Here is a 26,488-nt window from a genome sequence, read left to right on the forward strand (position 1 = left end):
AACAATCTATCTTATTGTCGCGTCATTTTTCGGACGTTCGAAGGCCATTTGATTGGCGTTCGACCCACTTTGGAATTCACGACTGAACATTTAATTCTTTTCAAAAAGAAAGTGGAAAAAGGTTCAAATACCACATTTTTTAGGGATTAAGGGTTCGGGGGTTGGTTATATTTAGGGAAGGTGTTAAGCACCCTAAATATTCGTAGTACTCTACAAGAACCTCTTGATTTTATTTAACTTTTGTGCTATAAACTTGCTTGCTTTAAAAAATGGAATTTGTAATGATAAAAGAAAATAAAGACCTAATTTATCTACATTTTTTATTGATTTGGAAGGACGCACGTCCTCTGCCTACGTACCCGTGAAGGATCAAAACCTCGTAGTTCGGGGTAGAAATTGACGTTTGATTTGTTTTGTGTTTTTAATAGTTTTTGAAAAAGGTTTTAAAATGAAAGAAAGCCAAAGTGGCAAATGAGTATTTGTTTGTGTTTTTTAATATTGAAAGAAAGTAGACTCAAAGTAGGATTAAAGTTGATTTGAAATTTGATTAAGAAAGAAAATAAAATGAACGATCACTTGATTTAAGATCAAGGTTTCTTTATAAAAATATTTTTTGTGATTTTTGTATGTTTGCATGTTTTTGTTGTTTTGAATAATGATATGGAAATTATATAAGCAGAATGAGAAAAATAATGTTAAGCTGAAATATAAGGTTATTTTAACACGGACCAGAATACTCTGGAGAATGATTATATAAGCAGAAATATAATATTAACAGTTTATTTAGGACCAGAGCACTCTGGATTAATTTAATTAACAAGGACCAGATTGTTCTGGAGAATAATATAATATGAACAAAAAATATAATATTAACAGTTAATTAGGACCAGAGCACTCTGGATTAATTTAATTAACAAGGACCAGATTGTTCTGGAGAATAATATAATATGAACAAAAAATATAATATTAACAGTTAATTAGGACCAGAGCACTCTGGATTAATTTAATTAACAAGGACCAGATTGTTATGGAGAATAAATAAATTAAACAACAATATAATATTAAAAGTTAGTTTAGGACCAGAGCACTCTGGATTAAGATGTGTGTATTTAGTGTAAAATAAATGAAAAAAGATAAAAGGAGAAGAAAAGAGGAAAGAAAATAAGGAAGATGATATACCTTTTATAGGGAGAATAAGAGAAAGACAAAAAGATGAGGGTTGTTTTGTTTTTTGTAGTGATGGTTTTTTTTTTTTTTTGTGTTGATTTGTAGTGATGATTGTGTGATTTTTTTGTGTGGTTTTATGTGGTGGTTTATGTGGGATTTTCTTTTGGATCAAGATATGCTCAACACTTGTTTGAGACTATGATTACAAAACAAAACTCAAAGAATTATGATCCAAGATATAATGAGAGAGCAAGAGCTTGTTTGTTTGTGAAGAACTTTGTAAGTAAATGATATTTGCACTTGAGAGATAATTGCTTTGTTGTGTAAGTTCCTTTTTTTCTTGTCTTCAAGACTTTCTTCTATTTATAGAGGTGATATGCTTGCTGCCCACTTCAAAGAAAGCCAGCTGCCTTGCTTTAATTCAAAAGTCCATTTGCGCTCCAAAACATTTGGTTTGATGGAGCCATGAACATTTGTACTTCAAGATTGATCTTGAGAATGTTTTGCAAGTGTAACAGGAGAAAACACACGCTTTATGCAAGCTGTAGTAATTGTTTACATGAAACAGCTAATGAGAGATAACTTTGATGAAGTCATGTGATGAAGTCATGCCATGACATATTGCTTTGTCACTTAGATATTTTAAGATATGAATCTTTGCTTTTAATGGGTCAAAACCTTTTTAAGGCCCATTTATTTGTCCAAATCAAATCCTAGTATTTCCTTAAATTGGTGAGACAATATCACATTAAATTCTTGATCCTCATGAAAAAAGTCCATGCTTGTGCTTTTGTACGTAAATGGCTTGTGAAGAAGCTTAGGTGTTGAGAGCATTCTTGAGGTTATTCTTATAAAACAATTTCTCACAAAAATCATTAGTAGATAACAAGATGAATTTAAATAAATATGTTTGTAATCCTTAAAATAATAAAAAGGATTTTGTTTCAACATATCTTAGGTCAAAAATTGGGGTATAACAGATGCCCCTATTTAAGTTTTCTTCGTCCGGAGATTCGAAGATGAAATATTTTGATTTGACGGGCGAAGAGACTTAAATACAAAAGTGCACCAATTTTGACCTAAGATGTTATGAATGCTCGCGGTGTAATTATGAATGCAGGACGACAAAGATGATTTGACTGAGACGAGAAACCGCAACGGGATACCCAAGTTCGTTGAAGAGAGGGATCTGACTCCGCTAGGGGGAATGTAGTTTCACTGGGGAAGGAGATTGTATACTATGATGGGGACAAAATTTGATTAGTGACACCTACTTGAACAGCTAAACTGGGGATGACACTATTGAAATTGAAATTGATCACTGACATCGCTTGCACAGCCACGCTTAGGTGACACCATTGAAATTGTTTGATTGGAGACATCAACTTGGACAGCTAAGCTGTGGATGACACTATTGAAAATTGAATTGTGATTCCAAACTGTTCATTAGTTGGAACTGGCCGTTTGAAACATGATGAAAGTAAACCTGATCGGTCCGTTGGTGGACTTGGTGACTTGAAACAAGATAAAAAGGTAAACTCAAGCGTCCGTTGGTGAACTTTGTGACTTGAAACAAAATAAAAAGGTAAACTTAAGCGTCCGTTGGTGAACTGGTAACTTGACACAAAATAAAAAAAGTGTAAACTGAAACGTTCGTTGGTGAACTTGGTGACTTGAAACAAAATAAAAAATGTAAACTCAAGCGTTCGTTGGTGAACTTGGTGACTTGAAACAAAATAAAAGGGTAAACTCAAGCGTTCGTTGGTGAACTTTGTGACTTGAAACAAAATAAAAAGTGTAAACTCAAGCGTTCGTTGGTGAACTTGGTGACTTGAAACAAAATAAAAGGGTAAACTCAAGCGTTCGTTGGTGAACTTGGTGACTTGAAATGAGATAAAAAGGTAATCAAGTGGTTCGTTGGTGGACTGGCAGCTTGACGTGATTGATATGTGAAGTGTTAATTTTTGTTCATTACCATGAGGTGATTTATCTGTGTGTACCGTTTGAGCCTTCCAGCGTCTAAATAAACGGCTATATTTTCCCTTTTAACGGTCATGAATAGTGAAAAGTAACCCCTTTTTCTTTCCCCCTAACGGCTACATTCCTCCCTCCTTCTATAAATACTTCACATTCATCTCTTATTTTTTTTCACAACCTCCATCCTCATTCTTTCTTAAAATGGCTATATTCCTTCTCATTGTCATCACTCTTCTTGCATTCGTTCTTCTACTCATCGACATCTTCCATTATGAAGAAATAGATGAAGAAATGGCGTTTCTAAGAGAGATTGAAGTCGCAATAGCGGTATTGCTTGGTTTACCGTTACTGATCCTGGCTTGGACTATGGAGATTTGTTCTCGTAGAAATCGCGGTTAGAATAATAATCTCTGCTATGAATTTTTTTTTTTTTTGGTATGGCTGCTGGAATTTGCGAGAATCCACCCGGCTTGGCAAGAGTTCGCCGGAATCCAACGGGCTCATAATGGGTGACATCACTGGAACAGACACACTGGGGATGACACTTTTGATGGTAATAAGGTAAATGCGAGATGTTCGTTTATAGAAACTTGCGGCTTGACACCATGATAAGTAAAAACCGGACTGAGGAGACACGACCGAAATGAGATTCTAGGTGACTGATGTAGTTATGTATGAATGATGTTGTATGCGTGTTATGTATGCATGAATAAATGAAATGTGAAAATATTAATGTATGAATATATGATTGTATGAATGTATGCATGTATGAACGTAACTTGTATGACCCATTCATTGTACGAACTTGATGAGACGGGACATGACCGGTAAAGTGGGAGGTGGACCCACATTTGCAGCACTACACGCTCAAAAAGATTTCCTTGAAGATGATTTTATTGTGAGCAAAGTAACCCTATATGTCTTCTGGGGAGAGAACCCATCAAAAGTCTGGAAGAAAGTCGCCATTTGTAAACCTATACAGAATGTTCTTTCATCAACACACTTTAGTCGTCGTGCCCACTTTTTCTTCTTTGGTGTAGTGTTTAGCCAATGCTTGTTTGACAAGGTTTAACCATTATTGAGGACAATGTTTGAGGCATGCTTCTTTTACTCTCGAGTCCTAAAAATGTGTTTGTTTGTTTATGTTTTTAAAAGACATGAAAAAAGTTTTAAGAATTTTGCTTTTTTAAAATATCATCATCAAAAAAAAATAAATATATATATAGAAGAATTTTGGGAAATAGAACAAATGAGAATTTCAAGTAAAGGGGCAAAGGCTCAAATTTTTATTATTTGAATGGTGGCCTGCCAATGGCGCGACTCCATAGATTTTACAAAGTTTGAAAAAATGGTAATTTGAAACGGAGAGGTATATTGAACTTCATAACCCTATCCTCCCTAACAACTTTGAATTCCACTGCTTTTTGATGCTTCAGATTGGAGATTCTTTGATAGCAGGTATGCCCCAAGTGGATGTGCCTGACTGGACGCAGTTACTTTGTCTTTTTCTTTTAATCCTTAATTTTTGCATAGACCGCCTTTTCAGGTTTTCAGCCCATCAGGATGATGATTTCTATTTAAATGTCTCTAATTTTTGCCTGGACCGCCCTTTCGGGTTTTCAGCCCACCGAGACGCTCATTTTTGCCTAAGCCGCCCTTTTCGGGTTTTCGACTTACCGAGCTGTTCTTATAATTTTTAGACAAAGTATTTCTTGACTGCATCTGTGTTTATGGGACGTGGAAGTTCTTCACCATCCATGGTTTGAAGAGTCATGGCACCGCCTGAGAAGGCTCTCTTGACAACATACGGGCCTTCATAGTTAGGCGTCCACTTGCCCTTGGAGTCGGGTTGGAAAGTTAGGATCTTTTTGAGCACAAGATCCCCTTCTTTGAATTCACGAGGACGCACTTTCTTGTCAAAAGCCTGTTTCATCCTCTTCTGATACAGTTGTCTATGACACAAGGCAGTGAGGCGTTTCTCTTCAATCAGATTCAACTGGTCATATCTACTTTGAACCCATTCAGCCTCTGACAATTCAGCCTCCATTAAAACTCTCATCGAAGGAATCTCAACTTCTACGGGAAGTACCGCCTCCGTGCCATATACCAAAGAGAAAGGGGTTGCCCCCGTTGATGTGCGTACCGAAGTACGATATCCGTGTAATGCGAAAGGAAGCATCTCATGCCATTCTTTGTAAGTCACTACCATCTTCTGGACGATCTTCTTTATGTTCTTATTTGCGGCTTCGACAACACCATTCATCTGAGGTCTGTAAGGCGAAGAATTACGATGCTCGATCTTAAAATCATCACATAGCTCTTTCATCATCTTGTTGTTCAGATTCGTCCCGTTGTCCATAATGATCCGATTAGGGACACCGTAGCGGCAGATAATATGATTCTTGATAAACCTGACTACCACTTGCTTGGTCACATTAGCATAAGATGTGGCTTCAACCCACTTGGTGAAATAGTCAATAGCCACTAGAATGAAACGGTGCCCATTTGAAGCTTTTGGTTCAATCCTTCCAATCATGTCAATGCCCCACATAGAGAACGGCCACGGAGAGGAAAGAACATTGAGTGCAGTTGGCGGTACATGAATCTTATCGGCATAGATCTGACATTTGTGACATTTTCTGGCGTGCTTATAACAATCAGCTTCCATTGTCATCCAGTAATAGCCTGCTCTTAATATCTTTTTAGCCATTGTATGTCCACTAGAATGAGTTCCGAAGGATCCTTCGTGTATTTCATGCATCAACAGATTCGCTTCGTGCTTGTCTAAACATCTGAGTAACATCATGTCAAAGTTTCTTTTATACAAAATGTCCCCGTTCAGGAAGAAATTGCCAGACAATCTTCTTAGAGTCTTCTTGTCCTCATTGGATGCTCCGAGTGGATACTCTTGACTTTGAAGAAAACACTTGATGTCGTGGAACCATGGCTTGTCATCAACAACTTCTTCAGTAGTGAATACATGAGCAGGCCTCTCGAGACGTCTGATACGGATCAATGGCACTTCATTCCAACGATTTACTTGGTACATTGAAGACAAAGTAGCTAGAGCATCTGCCATTTGGTTCTCATCACGAGGTATGTGGTACAACTCAACTTTGTTGAAGAAGGTCAGTAATCGTCTTGCATAGTCTTTGTAGGGGATCAAGCCGGGGTGGCGAGTTTCCCATTCTCCTTTGATTTGATTGATTACGAGAGCTGAGTCACCGTAAACGTCGAGGTTCTTGATTCTCAGATCGATGGCTTCTTCGATACCCATAATACATGCTTCGTACTCTGCCATGTTGTTTGTACAATCGAACGTTAGCCTGGCAGTGAAGGGGATGTGTGCACCCTTAGGAGTAATAATGATTGCTCCAATTCCGCTGCCATAAGCATTAACAGCTCCGTCAAATATCAAACCCCACCTTGATTCAGGATCTGGACCTTCTCCAAGAAGTGGTTCATCACAATCCTTCATTTTCAAATACATAATCTCTTCATCGGGAAAGTCGAACTTGATTGGCTGATAATCTTCAATCGATTGGTGAGCCAAGTGATCTGCAAGGATGCTACCTTTGATTGCCTTTTGAGAGTGGTACTCAATATCGTATTCTGATAATAACATCTGCCACCGGGCAATCCTTCCTGTCAAGGCGGGCTTCTCGAAGATGTACTTGATCGGATCCATTTTAGATATCAACCAAGTAGTATGACTAATCATATAGTGACGGAGGCGTTTGGCAGCCCAGGCTAGAGCACAACAAGTCTTCTCAAGCATGGAATATCGAGATTCGCAATCAGTAAACTTCTTGCTCAAGTAATAGATGGCATGCTCCTTTCTTCCGGTTTCATCTTGTTGTCCGAGCACACAACCCATGGAATCTTCTAACACAGTTAGGTACATAATCAGTGGTCTTCCTTCAACTGGAGGGATGAGAATCGGAGGTTCTAGCAAGTATTCTTTGATGCTGTCAAAGGCTTTCTGGCAATCTTCTGTCCATACGATACTTTGTTCTTTGCGGAGTAGCTTGAATATTGGTCCACATGTTACAGTCATGTGAGAAATGAACCTAGAAATGTAGTTTAGTCTTCCGAGAAACCCTCTTACTTGCTTTTCCGTTTGTGGAGCGGGCATCTCTCTGATAGCTCTGACTTTGTCGGGATCGACTTCAATACCTTTCTGACTGACAATAAAACCCAAAAGCTTTCCGGATCTGACACCAAAGGTGCACTTGTTAGGATTCAGACGGAGTTGATACTTCCTCAGTCGCTGGAACATCTTTAGCAGATACTCGACATGCTCCTCTTCAGTAATTGACTTGACGATCATATCATCCACATAAACCTCGATTTCTTTATGCATCATATCATGGAATAAAGTAGTCATGCCTCTCCGATAAGTAGCACCTGCATTGATCAAACCAAATGGCATGACTCTGTAACAGAAAGTGCCCCACGGTGTAATGAAAGATGTCTTCTCTCTGTCTTTGGGTTCCATCTTGATCTGATTGTAACCGGAGAAACCATCCATGAAGGAGAAAACTTTTGATTTGGCAGTACTGTCAACCAACACATCAATATGAGGAAGTGGAAAAACGTCTTTGGGACTAGCTTTGTTCAAATCACGGTAATCAACACACATTCTGACTTTACCATCCTTCTTTGGGACAGGCACTATGTTGGCAAGCCACTGAGGGTATTCTGATGTAACAAGGAAACCTGCATCAATCTGTTTCTGTATTTCTTCTTTTATCTTGAGGGCCATGTCAGGGCGGGATCTTCTTAACTTCTGCTTGACCGGCGGGTATTCTGGCTTCAAAGGCAAATGGTGCACCACAATATCAGTATCTAGACCCGGCATATCTCGGTAAGACCAAGCGAACACATCAATATATTCTTTGAGAAGTTCTATTACTCGTTTCTTGACACTTGCTTCAAGTGATGCCCCAATCTTGATTTCTTTCTTGTCCTCTTCGGTACCCAAGTTGATCATCTCTGTGGCTTCCCCATAAGGTTGAATGGTTTTTCTTTCTCGTTCAAGTAGCCTAGAGATCTCGTCGGGAATCTCTTCATTCTCTTCTTCTTCTGCCTCATATACAGGGGATTCAAAGTTGGGAGAGATCATAGGGTTATGTTGTTCGGATGGTTCATTGATGTTTAATCTGCACATATGATTTGATGATTTTAGAAAATGAGTGAAATGCAGATTTTTCGAAGGTGATTATATTTATTTATTTATTATTTTTTTGGTTTTTTTTTTGTATTACCATTTTTTCAGAAAATGCACAAAAGAAAAATAAAGCAAAAGTCGGGAACAAAACGACATTTTTATTTGATTGATGATAATTTCTTGAAACAAAAAGAGGCCCTAGATAGATTCACTTTCGCTTGGGGCGGGGCGAAAGGATTTTATTTTATTTTTTTAAAAAAAAACATAAAAACAAACAAATGCATTACTTAGACAAATGAGCAACAAATGGAACATCTACGGCAATCCAATTGTGGCTAGATCCTCCGCGAGTTACGAAGCTTTGTGGCATTCCCTCAGGGTTGTCTTCAATGATAGCATTGGTTTTTGATGGGGGATGAATGAACCCGGCACTGTGGAAAACACTCTTGATAGTACCTTTGGCTAGCTGGATGACGACCCTTGTCTTGGGAACCTCTGTTGATGGAGAGAAACCGAGACCTTCTCGACGTTTGTTCTCTGGCAGGTTCAAAACCTGTCCCCAGCCTGCGGAGTCACCCTCTTGAACAACCCTTTGCGCATCCTTGAAGGAAGAGATGGATGCCCCAGGCTTCTTTGTACTCTGATCTTCTATGGTTAGCCCTTGGAATGACGTTCCATCTGTAGTATCAGCGTCAATAAAAGAGAAAGATGACAAATGGCTCACTAGCAAAACCTCCTCTCCTCTGACAGTCACTAGCTTCCCGTTCTTCACAAATTTTAGCCTTTGATGTAGCGTAGATGTCACTGCCCCAGCCGCATGAATCCAAGGCCGACCCAGCAGGCAACTGTATGCAGCTTGAATATCCATCACCTGGAAAGTAATCTGGAACACTTCTGGCCCAATTGTAATAGGCAAGTCTACTTCTCCTCGAACCGTCTTCTTCGAACCATCGAATGCTTTTACCATCACCGAGCTTAGTCTCAGAGGTGTACCCTGGTAGGAGAGTCGATCAAACGTTGTTTTGGACATCACATTCAGTGATGAGCCAGTGTCTATCAGCACATTTGACAAAGCATCAACCCCACAATTCACGGATATATGCAGTGCCAAGTTATGATTCTTTCCTTGTTCCGGGAGCTCTTCGTCGTTGAAACTCAAATTGTGACATGCAGTGATGTTCCCCACTATCCCGCTGAACTGATCAATAGACACATCGTAATCCACAAAAGCTTGTTCTAACACTCTCATCAAAGCACCTCTATGAGCTTCAGAATTTAGCAATAAGGACAATACAGATATCTTTGAGGGTGTTTGCAGCAATTGATCGATTACCTTGTACTCACTTTTCTTGATCATCTTGAGAACTTCATCCAGATCGGAATTGGTCCCGCTAGACTGGCCCGTTTCTTTGCTTGTACTAGGATCTTTTGCTGGCACGGGTTCAGGCACCGGAATACTAGCTTTCTTTGGGAATAATGTAGGAATGACGCGTCCATTTCTCAATACTCTGTTATCTTCAACAATGCTGTCTACAGAAGGCAAAGGTGGTATTGGAATCTCGTGTCCGTCCTCCACTATTGTGGCATTGTATTTGTAAGGTATGGCTTTCTGGGAAACATGAGGTAATGGTCTTGGTAAATAGATCACTAAAGGAGCAGTGGCTGACTTCCGACTGTCGTAAAATATCTTCAAAGGCTCTTCTGGAGTTATAACGCATATATCTTCACATTTTCTTTCAACAACAAGCTCTCCTTGGTCCAAGAGTCCTTGAATATCATATTTTACCTTCTGACAACCCCAGGGATTTAGGAGGCACACTTTGCAGACATCGTGATCATGTTCAAAGAGGTTTGCTTCGCATAATTTGGCATGTAGTGGGACCAAAGGTGTTCGAATGTGTTGAACGTCCAGAATGAGGCGAGTCTTTTGGCAATCTTCGACCACGTTGACTGCTGCAGCACCATGATTCGGCAGTGGATTGGTTTGTACATTTGGTGCTGAGTCTGTAAAGGTTAATCTTTTGTCATTGATCAGCCTCTGGACCGCATTCTTAAAGCCATAGCAGTTTTCAATATTATGTCCTCGGCCCCCCTGATGAAAAGTACAAGTTTGGTCAAGTCTATACCACGTTGGTAGTTTTTCTGGTACTGGGGAAGGTGCTCTGGTTTGGACCAAATTCTTTCTGAGTAAACCTGGAAGTAACTCTGCATAGGTGATGGGGATCGGGTCAATTTGCAATCTTTGTCGAGGTTGTTGTTGTTGGTAGGGTTGTGGGAGATTTTGTTGATATGGTTGTTGTTGATATGGACGTTGTTGGTATGGTTGTTGGGGATATTGTTGAGGGTATTGTTGTTGGGGATATTGTGGGAATTGAGGCTGGCTATTTGGTGGTTGAACAATATTGGTAGTAGGTGTGATGGCAGCAACATGTTGATATGCCGGATAGTGTTGTCGGGTTCTCTCGTTGGTCACCATACCGACTTCCTGTTCATTCTTCCTTGGAAAATTGTTACCATATTTTTTCGTACCACTAGTAGACGCACCATCTTTCACTATTCGTCCTTCTCGGACACCTTCCTCTACACTTATACCCACGCCGACCATCTTCGCGAAGCTCCTGGATGCGTTCCTTACCATTTTTCCGTAGTAGAATGGACTGAGAGTTCTCAAGAATAACTTGGTCATCTCTTTTTCTTCCAACCGTGGGCTAACCTGTGCGGCAATATTCCTCCATCGATGAGCATACTCCTTAAATGTTTCTTTATCCTTTTGAGTTTCAGCCTGGAGGTCACCTCGATCTGGCGCCATGTCTACGTTGTAATCATATTGTTGCACAAAGGCGTCACATAAATCCTGGAAACTTTGGATGCTTGTTTTGTCCAGGTTCATGTACCACTTCGAAGCGGGGTTAGCCAAACTTTCGTGGAAAAAGTAGATGAGGACCTTATCATCTTTAGCATACGCAGACATTTTCCTTACATACATCGTCAGGTGGTCTTTCGGGCAGGAGTCTCCTTTATACTTTTCAAAGTCAGGTACCTTGAATTTATGGGGTATCTGGACATCCGGTACCAAACAGAGGTCGTAAGCAGATCTCCCGTAAGCTTCTTTTCCCTTTAGGGCTCTCATTTCCCGATGCATCTCTTCATACTTTTCTTGTAAGTCTTCAACCCTGTCATGCCCCCCCCATATTCCCGGAATGGAAGATGGGTTCCTCTTCTTGTGGTGTAGTATGAACAACGGGTGCTGAGTAAGTGATAGTAGTTGGAGGGACCATGGTAACTTGCTGAGGAACATGAGTTGCATGTTGAAAAGTAGGCATTTCTGCTTCACAAGCAATGGGACGGAGTATCTCGCCAGCAGTGAGAGGAGGGAACCATGGCGTGGGACGTTGTGGCACAGAATATGTCGGAGTCTCGACACATACCGTCCAATCTGGGATAGCAGAGGTAGTAGCTTCGGCTCGAGTCCTGATAGGAGGAGGAGGTGGTGGAGTCTGTGCTACTGCCAACAACTTTACCAGATTGGTTAATTCTTCCATCTTTGTTTTCATGTCGGCCAACTCATCCAATTTGGTGTTCATGGTTGTTACCTCTTCACGGAGTGCTAGATTCTCTTGCTCGAGAAGATCCATCTTTCTCTTTACGGTTGCTCGAGTGTAATGAGTACGGGTAGACTGGTGGAGAATACGTCGGGCCACTTTTGTAACGAGCTGACCTTTTGTGGAAAAGAAAAAAATTGTGTGAGACTCAGACTTGAAACTATGAAATGCAAAATGATGCATGATATGTTTATGCAAAAATATACCTGATTTTTTTTTATTTATCGAAGGACTTATAAAAGCAAATTTTGTAAATATTATAAAAGATAAGGGATAAACTTACAAAATAGAAACAAGGCAATTCCCTTTTTAACAAAACTGAGCCAAGGGATAGACTCCAAAGTACATAACAGAAAGCTATATAAAAAAAGAAAACAAACTAGGGAACTCTTGAGCTCCTGTAGTAGACTATTCCCCAAAGTCTGGGTGTGCACTTGCAAAGAGATCCATGCGTCTTTTCTTTCTCCCAGGACAAACCTTGTCAAGTAAATCCTGGTTCTCTTGGACAACGGCTTTCAGCTTAGTGTTTTCATCCTTTTCCTTGCGATTAATCCGAATTTGCTGATCTAATAAATTCTTCACAGTATCATACTCTCGCTCCTTCTCGTGGTACTTTCCTTCCCACATGGACTTCTCACGCCTTTCGATGTCCAACTGCTCATGATACCCTCCCAAGGACTCAAGAGGTAAAGGTAAAGGTATAGCTGGAACGGTTGAGGTCACAAGTCTTTGTTGAGGGTAAGGCATCTTCAATTTATTAGCTCGATCGATGACCCATTTGACATAAATTTCATGAGCGATAAATGACCTCTTTCCTAACTGATTTCTATCCTTCCTGACAATGGAATACCAAGCTTTCTCGAACTGCGCTCCTTGATTCCCATCATCCTTTTTGTAGAGGAAGAAATCCCTGTCTAGGATGAGGTACACGGGATTCATCTTCATATAATATCCAAACTGTCGTCTAGCAAGAACCGGGCTATAACTAATTCCTCCACGCGTACCGAGAAGAGGTACGTTGTTGAAGTCCCCACAACTATTAATGACAAACTCTGGGTCACAAACTGGGTTAAACCAATCTATGTCCTTTGGGGTCCAAGTCATGAGCTTCTGAGACCAAGGGAGACATTCTGGTCTAAGCTTGGGACGGGGTAAATGTGAAGTAATCCAGCGGTGGAGTAAAGGTGTACAGCAAACGATGGTCCCTTTTTCTTTACGAGTGCGTTCATGAATAGAAACATAGGTGTCAGCTAGCAAAACAGGAACCGGGTTTTGGGTTAAGAAGATCCGAATGGCATTCATGTCAACAAAATTGTCAACATTTGGGAAGAGGACCATACCATAGATAAGCAGGGTGAGGATAGATTCAAAGGCAACGGTCTGGGATTTCTCAAAACAAGTGGTGGCTTTTTGGTGAAGGAAGTTGTATGGTAGGCACTGGAGACCATTTTTGGGGGTGAATTCGTTTTTTATATCGGCTACCTCAAGGTGAAGGGCCTTTGCGATGGTAGGGATCTTAGGAGTGGGTCCAGAGGCATGAAAGGGTACTTCGTTGAGTACGGGTAAACCAACCCAATGAGAGTACTCCTCTAAAGTAGGGACAAGCTGAAAGTCTGGGAATGTGAAGCAATGATAGATCGGATCGTAGAATTGGACCAAAGTATTGAGAAGTACCACATCCACTTTTGTCCTGAGAATATCGAGTAAATTACCATACCGTTCTTGAAAGCGATCCGGATCCTTTAACATCTTTGTCAAACTCTTTAAACTCTCTACATCCGGACTTTTGAATTTATACCCATGAGTTCTCCTTCTAACACCCTCCATATCCTATGATGTTTACAAAAAACTTACATAAGTCCTTCGATATTTTTAATGGATGGGAAAAAAATATTTATGGATGAATGCATGTATGCATGATTTATGCTACACAAATGGTGAAAACATGGTGAGGTTTAGTTCCATAATGTTGGAGTCAAAGGTAAGCACGCCATTTGGTAAGGACTATGGTTTCATTTGTATTTGTAACAAGGGTTCTACCAAGTTCCCAAATTCCAACCCCCTTCCGAATTTTATCGGATACCGAGAAAACACCCGGTCCAACAACGTTCATGGAAAGTCTCGTCTGAGTGTAGTATCGCATGTCGACTAATTCCGAGAAAACACCCGGTTAGCCACCGCACTACGTCCTAAGAAGCCAAGATGGGTTTAAGGGTTACTACAGGTCCTTAGCGTTCAACGGAAACTTAAGAGTAATAAAGTCTGAACGTGAAAACACACGCCGACATATATCACTTCAAGCTCCTCCGCTAAGTGTGGTTATCTCACATGTGTCACGACACGAGTATACCCTCGGTATGACACTATGAGTTTACCACTCCTATCTTATATTTCTCTCAAGCCCGGGTTAGGACTTATCTCACCACTCACGTTTAAAAGAAATGAGAAAGAAGAAATGAGAACAAACATACACGTAATTTCCAATCTTTCATTAATTTTTTTTTTTAGCAAGTTTATAGCACAAATTTTAAATAATGCCAAGTTAGGCTTAACCCTCTAAGTTTTAGTCCCCAGCAGAGTCGCCATTTCTGTCGCGTCATTTTTCGGACGTTCGAAGGCCATTTGATTGGTGTTCGACCCACTTTGGAATTCACGACTGAACATTTAATTCTTTTCAAAAAGAAAGTGGAAAAAGGTTCAAATACCACATTTTTTAGGGATTAAGGGTTCGGGGGTTGGTTATATTTAGGGAAGGTGTTAAGCACCCTAAATATTCGTAGTACTCTACGAGAACCTCTTGATTTTATTTAACTTTTGTGCTATAAACTTGCTTGCTTTAAAAAATGGAATTTGTAATGATAAAAGAAAATAAAGACCTAATTTATCTACATTTTTTATTGATTTGGAAGGACGCACGTCCTCTGCCTACGTACCCGTGAAGGATCAAAACCTCGTAGTTCGGGGTAGAAATTGACGTTTGATTTGTTTTGTGTTTTTAATAGTTTTTGAAAAAGGTTTTAAAATGAAAGAAAGCCAAAGTGGCAAATGAGTATTTGTTTGTGTTTTTTAATATTGAAAGAAAGTAGACTCAAAGTAGGATTAAAGTTGATTTGAAATTTGATTAAGAAAGAAAATAAAATGAACGATCACTTGATTTAAGATCAAGGTTTCTTTATAAAAATATTTTTTGTGATTTTTGTATGTTTGCATGTTTTTGTTGTTTTGAATAATGATATGGAAATTATATAAGCAGAATGAGAAAAATAATGTTAAGCTGAAATATAAGGTTATTTTAACACGGACCAGAATACTCTGGAGAATGATTATATAAGCAGAAATATAATATTAACAGTTTATTTAGGACCAGAGCACTCTGGATTAATTTAATTAACAAGGACCAGATTGTTCTGGAGAATAATATAATATGAACAAAAAATATAATATTAACAGTTAATTAGGACCAGAGCACTCTGGATTAATTTAATTAACAAGGACCAGATTGTTCTGGAGAATAATATAATATGAACAAAAAATATAATATTAACAGTTAATTAGGACCAGAGCACTCTGGATTAATTTAATTAACAAGGACCAGATTGTTCTGGAGAATAAATAAATTAAACAACAATATAATATTAAAAGTTAGTTTAGGACCAGAGCACTCTGGATTAAGATGTGTGTATTTAGTGTAAAATAAATGAAAAAAGATAAAAGGAGAAGAAAAGAGGAAAGAAAAAAAGGAAGATGATATACCTTTTATAGGGAGTATAAGAGAAAGACAAAAAGATGAGGGTTGTTTTGTTTTTTGTAGTGATGGTTTTTTTTTTTTTTTTGTGTTGATTTGTAGTGATGATTGTGTGATTTTTTTGTGTGGTTTTATGTGGTGGTTTATGTGGGATTTTCTTTTGGATCAAGATATGCTCAACACTTGTTTGAGACTATGATTACAAAACAAAACTCAAAGAATTATGATCCAAGATATAATGAGAGAGCAAGAGCTTGTTTGTTTGTGAAGAACTTTGTAAGTAAATGATATTTGCACTTGAGAGATAATTGCTTTGTTGTGTAGGTTCCTTTTTTTCTTGTCTTCAAGACTTTCTTCTATTTATAGAGGTGATATGCTTGCTGCCCACTTCAAAGAAAGCCAGCTGCCTTGCTTTAATTCAAAAGTCCATTTGCGCTCCAAAACATTTGGTTTGATGGAGCCATGAACATTTGTACTTCAAGATTGATCTTGAGAATGTTTTGCAAGTGTAAGAGGAGAAAACACACGCTTTATGCAAGCTGTAGTAATTGTTTACATGAAACAGCTAATGAGAGATAACTTTGATGAAGTCATGTGATGAAGTCATGCCATGACATATTGCTTTGTCACTTAGATATTTTAAGATATGAATCTTTGCTTTTAATGGGTCAAAACCTTTTTAAGGCCCATTTATTTGTCCAAATCAAATCCTAGTATTTCCTTAAATTGGTGAGACAATATCACATTAAATTCTTGATCCTCATGAAAAAAGTCCATGCTTGTGCTTTTGTACGTAAATGGCTTGTGAAGAAGCTTAGGTGTTGAGAGCATTCTTGAGGTTATTCTTATAAAACAATTTCTCACAAAAATCATTAGTAGATAACAAGATGAATTTAAATAAATATGTTTGTAATCCTTAAAATAATAAAAAGGATTTTGTTTCAACATATCTTAGGTCAAAAATTGGGGTATAACAGATGCCCCTATTTAAGTTTTCTTCGTCCGGAGATTCGAAGATGAAATATTTTGATTTGACGGGCGAAGAGACTTAAATACAAAAGTGCACCAATTTTGACCTAAGATGTTATGAATGCTCGCGTTGTAATTATGAATGCAGGACGACAAAGATGATTTGACTGAGACGAGAAACAGCAACGGGATACCCAAGTTCGTTGAAGAGAGGGATCTGACTCCGCTAGGGGGAATGTAGTTTCACTGGGGAAGGAGATTGTATACTATGATGGGGACAAAATTTGATTAGTGACACCTACTTGAACAGCTAAACTGGGGATGACACTATTGAAATTGAAATTGATCACTGACATCGCTTGCACAGCCACGCTTAGGTGACACCATTGAAATTGTTTGATTGGCGACATCAACTTGGACAACTAAGCTGTGGATGACACTATTGAAAATTGAATTGTGATTCCAAACTGTTCATTAGTTGGAACTGGCCGTTTGAAACATGATGAAAGTAAACCTGATCGGTCCGTTGGTGGACTTGGTGACTTGAAACAAGATAAAAAGGTAAACTCAAGCGTCCGTTGGTGAACTTTGTGACTTGAAACAAAATAAAAAGGTAAACTTAAGCGTCCGTTGGTGAACTGGTAACTTGACACAAAATAAAAAAAGTGTAAACTGAAACGTTCGTTGGTGAACTTGGTGACTTGAAACAAAATAAAAAATGTAAACTCAAGCGTTCGTTGGTGAACTTGGTGACTTGAAACAAAATAAAAGGGTAAACTCAAGCGTTCGTTGGTGAACTTTGTGACTTGAAACAAAATAAAAAGTGTAAACTCAAGCGTTCGTTGGTGAACTTGGTGACTTGAAACAAAATAAAAGGGTAAACTCAAGCGTTCGTTGGTGAACTTGGTGACTTGAAATGAGATAAAAAGGTAATCAAGTGGTTCGTTGGTGGACTGGCAGCTTGACGTGATTGATATGTGAAGTGTTAATTTTTGTTCATTACCATGAGGTGATTTATCTGTGTGTACCGTTTGAGCCTTCCAGCGTCTAAATAAACGGCTATATTTTCCCTTTTAACGGTCATGAATAGTGAAAAGTAACCCCTTTTTCTTTCCCCCTAACAGCTACATTCCTCCCTCCTTCTATAAATACTTCACATTCATCTCTTATTTTTTTTCACAACCTCCATCCTCATTCTTTCTTAAAATGGCTATATTCCTTCTCATTGTCATCACTCTTCTTGCATTCGTTCTTCTACTCATTGACATCTTCCATTATGAAGAAATAGATGAAGAAATGGCGTTTCTAAGAGAGATTGAAGTCGCAATAGCGGTATTGCTTGGTTTACCGTTACTGATCCTGGCTTGGACTATGGAGATTTGTTCTCGTAGAAATCGCGGTTAGAATAATAATCTCTGCTATGAATTTTTTTTTTTTTTTGGTATGGCTGCTGGAATTTGCGAGAATCCACCCGGCTTGGCAAGTGTTCGCCGGAATCCAACGGGCTCATAATGGGTGACATCACTGGAACAGACACACTGGGGATGACACTTTTGATGGTAATAAGGTAAATGCGAGATGTTCGTAATGTATGAATATATGATTGTATGAATGTATGCATGTATGAACGTAACTTGTATGACCCATTCATTGTACGAACTTGATGAGACGGGACATGACCGGTAAAGTGGGAGGTGGACCCACATTTGCAGCACTACACACTCAAAAAGATTTCCTTGAAGATGATTTTATTGTGAGCAAAGTAACCCTATATGTCTTCTGGGGAGAGAACCCATCAAAAGTCTGGAAGAAAGTCGCCATTTGTAAACCTATACAGAATGTTCTTTCATCAACACACTTTAGTCGTCGTGCCCACTTTTTCTTCTTTGGTGTAGTGTTTAGCCAATGCTTGTTTGACAAGGTTTAACCATTATTGAGGACAATGTTTGAGGCATGCTTCTTTTACTCTCGAGTCCTAAAAATGTGTTTGTTTGTTTATGTTTTTAAAAGACATGAAAAAAGTTTTAAGAATTTTGCTTTTTTAAAATATCATCATCAAAAAAAAAAAATATATATATAGAAGAATTTTGGGAAATAGAACAAATGAGAATTTCAAGTAAAGGGGCAAAGGCTCAAATTTTTATTATTTGAAAGGTGGCCTGCCAATGGCGCGACTCCATAGATTTTACAAAGTTTGAAAAAATGGTAATTTGAAAAGGAGAGGTATATTGAACTTCATAACCCTATCCTCCCTAACAACTTTGAATTCCACTGCTTTTTGATGCTTCAGATTGGAGATTCTTTGATAGCAGGTATGCCCCAAGTGGATGTGCCTGACTGGACGCAGTTACTTTGTCTTTTTCTTTTAATCCTTAATTTTTGCATAGACCGCCTTTTCAGGTTTTCAGCCCATCAGGATGATGATTTCTATTTAAATGTCTCTAATTTTTGCCTGGACCGCCCTTTCGGGTTTTCAGCCCACCGAGACGCTCATTTTTGCCTAAGCCGCCCTTTTCGGGTTTTCGACTTACCGAGCTGTTCTTATAATTTTTAGACAAAGTATTTCTTGACTGCATCTGTGTTTATGGGACGTGGAAGTTCTTCACCATCCATGGTTTGAAGAGTCATGGCACCGCCTGAGAAGGCTCTCTTGACAACATACGGGCCTTCATAGTTAGGCGTCCACTTGCCCTTGGAGTCGGGTTGGAAAGTTAGGATCTTTTTGAGCACAAGATCCCCTTCTTTGAATTCACGAGGACACACTTTCTTGTCAAAAGCCTGTTTCATCCTCTTCTGATACAGTTGTCTATGACACAAGGCAGTGAGGCGTTTCTCTTCAATCAGATTCAACTGGTCATATCTACTTTGAACCCATTCAGCCTCTGACAATTCAGCCTCCATTAAAACTCTCATCGAAGGAATCTCAACTTCTACGGGAAGTACCGCCTCCATGCCATATACCAAAGAGAAAGGGGTTGCCCCCGTTGATGTGCGTACCGAAGTACGATATCCGTGTAATGCGAAAGGAAGCATCTCATGCCAATCTTTGTAAGTCACTACCATCTTCTGGACGATCTTCTTTATGTTCTTATTTGCGGCTTCGACAACACCATTCATCTGAGGTCTGTAAGGCGAAGAATTACGATGCTCGATCTTAAAATCATCACATAGCTCTTTCATCATCTTGTTGTTCAGATTCGTCCCGTTGTCCGTAATGATCCGATTAGGGACACCGTAGCGGCAGATAATATGATTCTTGATAAACCTGACTACCACTTGCTTGGTCACATTAGCATAAGATGTGGCTTCAACCCACTTGGTGAAATAGTCAATAGCCACTAGAATGAAACGGTGCCCATTTGACGCTTTTGGTTCAATCCTTCCAATCATGTCAATGCCCCACATAGAGAACGGCCACGGAGAGGAAAGAACATTGAGTGCAGTTGGCGGTACATGAATCTTATCGGCAAAGATCTGACATTTGTGACATTTTCTGGCGTGCTTATAACAATCAGCTTCCATTGTCATCCAGTAATAGCCTGCTCTTAATATCTTTTTAGCCATTGTATGTCCACTAGAATGAGTTCCGAAGGATCCTTCGTGTATTTCATGCATCAACAGATTCGCTTCGTGCTTGTCTAAACATCTGAGTAACATCATGTCAAAGTTTCTTTTATACAAAATGTCCCCGTTCAGGAAGAAATTGCCAGACAATCTTCTTAGAGTCTTCTTGTCCTCATTGGATGCTCCGAGTGGATACTCTTGACTTTGAAGAAAACACTTGATGTCGTGGAACCATGGCTTGTCATCAGCAACTTCTTCAGTAGTGAATACATGAGCAGGCCTCTCGAGACGTCTGATACGGATCAATGGCACTTCATTCCAACGATTTACTTGGTACATTGAAGACAAAGTAGCTAGAGCATCTGCCATTTGGTTCTCATCACGAGGTATGTGGTACAACTCAACTTTGTTGAAGAAGGTCAGTAATCGTCTTGCATAGTCTTTGTAGGGGATCAAGCCGGGGTGGCGAGTTTCCCATTCTCCTTTGATTTGATTGATTACGAGAGCTGAGTCACCGTAAACGTCGAGGTTCTTGATTCTCAGATCGATGGCTTCTTCGATACCCATAATACATGCTTCGTACTCTGCCATGTTGTTTGTACAATCGAACGTTAGCCTGGCAGTGAAGGGGATGTGTGCACCCTTAGGAGTAATAATGATTGCTCCAATTCCGCTGCCATAAGCATTAACAGCTCCGTCAAATATCAAACCCCACCTTGATTCAGGATCTGGACCTTCTCCAAGAAGTGGTTCATCACAATCCTTCATTTTCAAATACATAATCTCTTCATCGGGAAAGTCGAACTTGATTGGCTGATAATCTTCAATCGATTGGTGAGCCAAGTGATCTGCAAGGATGCTACCTTTGATTGCCTTTTGAGAGTGGTACTCAATATCGTATTCTGATAATAACATCTGCCACCGGGCAATCCTTCCTGTCAAGGCGGGCTTCTCGAAGATGTACTTGATCGGATCCATTTTAGATATCAACCAAGTAGTATGACTAATCATATAGTGACGGAGGCGTTTGGCAGCCCAGGCTAGAGCACAACAAGTCTTCTCAAGCATGGAATATCGAGATTCGCAATCAGTAAACTTCTTGCTCAAGTAATAGATGGCATGCTCCTTTCTTCCGGTTTCATCTTGTTGTCCGAGCACACAACCCATGGAATCTTCTAACACAGTTAGGTACATAATCAGTGGTCTTCCTTCAACTGGAGGGATGAGAATCGGAGGTTCTAGCAAGTATTCTTTGATGCTGTCAAAGGCTTTCTAGCAATCTTCTGTCCATACGATACTTTGTTCTTTGCGGAGTAGCTTGAATATTGGTCCACATGTTGCAGTCATGTGAGAAATGAACCTAGAAATGTAGTTTAGTCTTCCGAGAAACCCTCTTACTTGCTTTTCCGTTTGTGGAGCGGGCATCTCTCTGATAGCTCTGACTTTGTCGGGATCGACTTCAATACCTTTCTGACTGACAATAAAACCCAAAAGCTTTCCAGATCTGACACCAAAGGTGCACTTGTTAGGATTCAGACGGAGTTGATACTTCCTCAGTCGCTGGAACATCTTTAGCAGATACTCGACATGCTCCTCTTCAGTAATTGACTTGACGATCATATCATCCACATAAACCTCGATTTCTTTATGCATCATATCATGGAATAAAGTAGTCATGCCTCTCTGATAAGTAGCACCTGCATTGATCAAACCAAATGGCATGACTCTGTAACAGAAAGTGCCCCACGGTGTAATGAAAGATGTCTTCTCTCTGTCTTCGGGTGCCATCTTGATCTGATTGTAACCGGAGAAACCATCCATGAAGGAGAAAACTTTTGATTTGGCAGTACTGTCAACCAACACATCAATATGAGGAAGTGGAAAAACGTCTTTGGGACTAGCTTTGTTCAAATCACGGTAATCAACACACATTCTGACTTTACCATCCTTCTTTGGGACAGGCACTATGTTGGCAAGCCACTGAGGGTATTCTGATGTAACAAGGAAACCTGCATCAATCTGTTTCTGTATTTCTTCTTTTATCTTGAGGGCCATGTCAGGGCGGGATCTTCTTAACTTCTGCTTGACCGGCGGGTATTCTGGCTTCAAAGGCAAATGGTGCACCACAATATCAGTATCTAGACCCGGCATATCTCGGTAAGACCAAGCGAACACATCAATATATTCTTTGAGAAGTTCTATTACTCGTTTCTTGACACTTGCTTCAAGTGATGCCCCAATCTTGATTTCTTTCTTGTCCTCTTCGGTACCCAAGTTGATCATCTCTGTGGCTTCCCCATAAGGTTGAATGGTTTTTCTTTCTCGTTCAAGTAGCCGAGAGATCTCGTCGGGAATCTCTTCATTCTCTTCTTCTTCTGCCTCATATACAGGGGATTCAAAGTTGGGAGAGATCATAGGGTTATGTTGTTCGGATGGTTCATTGATGTTTAATCTGCACATATGATTTGATGATTTTAGAAAATGAGTGAAATGCAGATTTTTCGAAGGTGATTATATTTATTTATTTATTATTTTTTTTGGTTTTTTTTTTGTATTACCATTTTTTCAGAAAATGCACAAAAGAAAAATAAAGCAAAAGTCGGGAACAAAACGACATTTTTATTTGATTGATGATAATTTCTTGAAACAAAAAGAGGCCCTAGATAGATTCACTTTCGCTTGGGGCGGGGCGAAAGGATTTTATTTTATTTTTTTAAAAAAAAAACATAAAAACAAACAAATGCATTACTTAGACAAATGAGCAACAAATGGAACATCTACGGCAATCCAATTGTGGCTAGATCCTCCGCGAGTTACGAAGCTTTGTGGCATTCCCTCAGGGTTGTCTTCAATGATAGCATTGGTTTTTGATGGGGGATGAATGAACCCGGCACTGTGGAAAACACTCTTGATAGTACCTTTGGCTAGCTGGATGACGACCCTTGTCTTGGGAACCTCTGTTGATGGAGAGAAACCGAGACCTTCTCGACGTTTGTTCTCTGGCAGGTTCAAAACCTGTCCCCAGCCTGCGGAGTCACCCTCTTGAACAACCCTTTGCGCATCCTTGAAGGAAGAGATGGATGCCCCAGGCTTCTTTGTACTCTGATCTTCTATGGTTAGCCCTTGGAATGACGTTCCATCTGTAGTATCAGCGTCAATAAAAGAGAAAGATGACAAATGGCTCACTAGCAAAACCTCATCTCCTCTGACAGTCACTAGCTTCCCGTTCTTCACAAATTTTAGCCTTTGATGCAGCGTAGATGTCACTGCCCCAGCCGCATGAATCCAAGGCCGACCCAGCAGGCAACTGTATGCAGCTTGAATATCCATCACCTGGAAAGTAATCTGGAACACTTCTGGCCCAATTGTAATAGGCAAGTCTACTTCTCCTCGAACCGTCTTCTTCGAACCATCGAATGCTTTTACCATCACCGAGCTTAGTCTCAGAGGTGTACCCTGGTAGGAGAGTCGATCAAACGTTGTTTTGGACATCACATTCAGTGATGAGCCAGTGTCTATCAGCACATTTGACAAAGCATCAACCCCACAATTCACGGATATATGCAGTGCCAAGTTATGATTCTTTCCTTGTTCCGGGAGCTCTTCGTCGTTGAAACTCAAATTGTGACATGCAGTGATGTTCCCCACTATCCCGCTGAACTGATCAATAGACACATCGTAATCCACAAAAGCTTGTTCTAACACTCTCATCAAAGCACCTATATGAGCTTCATAATTTAGCAATAAGGACAATACAGATATCTTTGAGGGTGTTTGCAGCAATTGATCGATTACCTTGTACTCACTTTTCTTGATCATCTTGAGAACTTCATACAGATCGGAATTGGTCCCGCTAGACTGGCCCGTTTCTTTGCTTGTACTAGGATCTTTTGCTGGCACGGGTTCAGGCACCGGAATACTAGCTTTCTTTGGGAATAATGTAGGAATGACGCGTCCATTTCTCAATACTCTGCTATCTTCAACAATGCTGTCTACAGAAGGCAAAGGTGGTATTGGAATCTCGTGTCAGTCCTCCACTATTGTGGCATTGTATTTGTAAGGTATGGCTTTCTGGGAAACATGAGGTAATGGTCTTGGTAAATAGATCACTAAAGGAGCAGTGGCTGACTTCCGACTGTCGTAAAATATCTTCAAAGGCTCTTCTGGAGTTATAACGCATATATCTTCACATTTTCTTTCAACAACAAGCTCTCCTTGGTCTAAGAGTCCTTGAATATCATATTTTACCTTCTGACAACCCCAGGGATTTAGGAGGCACACTTTGCAGACATCGTGATCATGTTCAAAGAGGTTTGCTTCGCATAATTTGGCATGTAGTGGGACCAAAGGTGTTCGAATGTGTTGAACGTCCAGAATGAGGTGAGTCTTTTGGCAATCTTCGACCATGTTGACTGCTGCAACACCATGATTCGGCAGTGGATTGGTTTGTACATTTGGTGCTGAGTCTGTAAAGGTTAATCTTTTGTCATTGATCAGCCTCTGGACCGCATTCTTAAAGCCATAGCAATTTTCAATATTATGTCCTCGGCCCCCCTGATGAAAAGTACAAGTTTGGTCAAGTCTATACCACGTTGGTAGTTTTTCTGGTACTGGGGAAGGTGCTCTGGTTTGGACCAAATTCTTTCTGAGTAAACCTGGAAGTAACTCTGCATAGGTGATGGGGATCGGGTCAATTTGCAATCTTTGTCGAGGTTGTTGTTGTTGGTAGGGTTGTGGGAGATTTTGTTGATATGGTTGTTGTTGATATGGACGTTGTTGGTATGGTTGTTGGGGATATTGTTGAGGGTATTGTTGTTGGGGATATTGTGGGAATTGAGGCTGGCTATTTGGTGGTTGAACAGTATTGGTAGTAGGTGTGATGACAGCAACATGTTGATATGCCGGATAGTGTTGTCGGGTTCTCTCGTTGGTCACCATACCGACTTCCTGTTCATTCTTCCTTGGAAAATTGTTACCATATTTCTTCGTACCACTAGTAGACGCACCATCTTTCATTATTCGTCCTTCTCGGACACCTTCCTCCACACTTATACCCACGCCGACCATCTTCGCGAAGCTCCTGGATGCGTTCCCTACCATTTTTCCGTAGTAGAATGGACTGAGAGTTCTCAAGAATAACTTGGTCATCTCTTTTTCTTCCAACCGTGGGCTAACCTGTGCGGCAATATTCCTCCATCGATGAGCATACTCCTTAAATGTTTCTTTATCCTTTTGAGTTTCAGCCTGGAGGTCACCTCGATCTGGCGCCATGTCTACGTTGTAATCATATTGTTGCACAAAGGCGTCACATAAATCCTGGAAACTTTGGATGCTTGTTTTGTCCAGGTTCATGTACCACTTCGAAGCGGGGTTAGCCAAACTTTCGTGGAAAAAGTAGATGAAGACCTTATCATCTTTAGCATACGCAGACATTTTCCTTACATACATCGTCAGGTGGTCTTTCGGGCAGGAGTCTCCTTTATACTTTTCAAAGTCAGGTACCTTGAATTTATGGGGTATCTGGACATCCGGTACCAAACAGAGGTCGTAAGCAGATCTCCCGTAAGCTTCTTTTCCCTTTAGGGCTCTCATTTCCCGATGCATCTCTTCATACTTTTCTTGTAAGTCTTCAACCCTGTCATGCCCCCCATATTCCCGGAATGGAAGATGGGTTCCTCTTCTTGTGGTGTAGTATGAACAACGGGTGCTGAGTAAGTGATAGTAGTTGGAGGGACCATGGTAACTTGCTGAGGAACATGAGTTGCATGTTGAAAAGTAGGCATTTCTGCTTCACAAGCAATGGGACGGAGTATCTCGCCAGCAGTGAGAGGAGGGAACCATGGCGTGGGACGTTGTGGCGCAGAATATGTCGGAGTCTCGACACATACCGTCCAATCTGGGATAGCAGAGGTAGTAGCTTCGGCTCGAGTCCTGATAGGAGGAGGAGGTGGTGGAGTCTGTGCTACTGCCAACAACTTTACCAGATTGGTTAATTCTTCCATCTTTGTTTTCATGTCGGCCAACTCATCCAATTTGGTGTTCATGGTTGTTACCTCTTCACGGAGTGCTAGATTCTCTTGCTCGAGAAGATCCATCTTTCTCTTTACGGTTGCTCGAGTGTAATGAGTACGGGTAGACTGGTGGAGAATACGTCGGGCCACTTTTGTAACGAGCTGACCTTTTGTGGAAAAGAAAAAAATTGTGTGAGACTCAGACTTGAAACTATGAAATGCAAAATGATGCATGATATGTTTATGCAAAAATATACCTGATTTTTTTTTATTTATCGAAGGA

General features: G+C 40.1%; 3 protein-coding genes across 3 annotated transcripts; all 3 read right to left on the reverse strand.

Annotated features, from left to right (window-relative positions):
- Positions 1-7,313: 7,313 nt before the first annotated feature.
- On the reverse strand, positions 7,314-11,949 carry LOC146906886 (uncharacterized). The gene is made up of 4 exons (XM_085728985.1): positions 11,743-11,949; positions 8,602-11,639; positions 7,442-8,306; positions 7,314-7,358 (listed from the first exon to the last, which is right to left on the reverse strand). The coding sequence occupies exons 1-4, from the start codon at positions 11,947-11,949 to the stop codon at positions 7,314-7,316; spliced, it is 4,155 nt and encodes a 1,384-aa protein (XP_085585111.1).
- Positions 11,950-12,324: 375 nt separating this feature from the next.
- Positions 12,325-13,743, reverse strand: LOC146906887 (uncharacterized). Its single transcript, XM_085728986.1, has one exon. The coding sequence runs from the start codon at positions 13,741-13,743 to the stop codon at positions 12,325-12,327; it is 1,419 nt and encodes a 472-aa protein (XP_085585112.1).
- Positions 13,744-21,466: 7,723 nt separating this feature from the next.
- LOC146906888 (uncharacterized) lies at positions 21,467-25,786 on the reverse strand. The gene is made up of 3 exons (XM_085728988.1): positions 24,324-25,786; positions 22,944-24,182; positions 21,467-22,646 (listed from the first exon to the last, which is right to left on the reverse strand). Exons 1-3 carry the CDS (start codon positions 25,784-25,786, stop codon positions 21,467-21,469), a joined length of 3,882 nt encoding a protein of 1,293 aa, XP_085585114.1.
- Between the last annotated feature and the right edge of the window lie 702 nt (positions 25,787-26,488).

The sequence above is a fragment of the Medicago sativa genome, chromosome 7 (genome assembly GCF_051527215.1).
Source record: "Medicago sativa cultivar Bolivia chromosome 7, Bolivia_mono, whole genome shotgun sequence".
Taxonomy (NCBI): Eukaryota; Viridiplantae; Streptophyta; class Magnoliopsida; order Fabales; family Fabaceae; genus Medicago; species Medicago sativa.

Coding starts and splice junctions, on each gene's coding strand:
- LOC146906886 (XM_085728985.1), bottom strand. CDS start 11,949: ATGGATCTTCTCGAGCAAGAGAATCTAGCACTCCGTGAAGAGGTAACA. Junction 11,640..11,742: donor CTGCTATCCCAGATTGGACG/GTATGTGTCGAG, acceptor CTTGTGAAGCAG/AAATGCCTACTTTTCAACAT. Junction 8,307..8,601: donor TTTGTTGCTCATTTGTCTAA/GTAATGCATTTG, acceptor TCATATGTGCAG/ATTAAACATCAATGAACCAT.
- LOC146906887 (XM_085728986.1), bottom strand. CDS start 13,743: ATGGAGGGTGTTAGAAGGAGAACTCATGGGTATAAATTCAAAAGTCCG.
- LOC146906888 (XM_085728988.1), bottom strand. CDS start 25,786: ATGAGAGCCCTAAAGGGAAAAGAAGCTTACGGGAGATCTGCTTACGAC. Junction 24,183..24,323: donor ATATTTTACGACAGTCGGAA/GTCAGCCACTGC, acceptor TTCTGTAGACAG/CATTGTTGAAGATAGCAGAG. Junction 22,647..22,943: donor TTTGTTGCTCATTTGTCTAA/GTAATGCATTTG, acceptor TCATATGTGCAG/ATTAAACATCAATGAACCAT.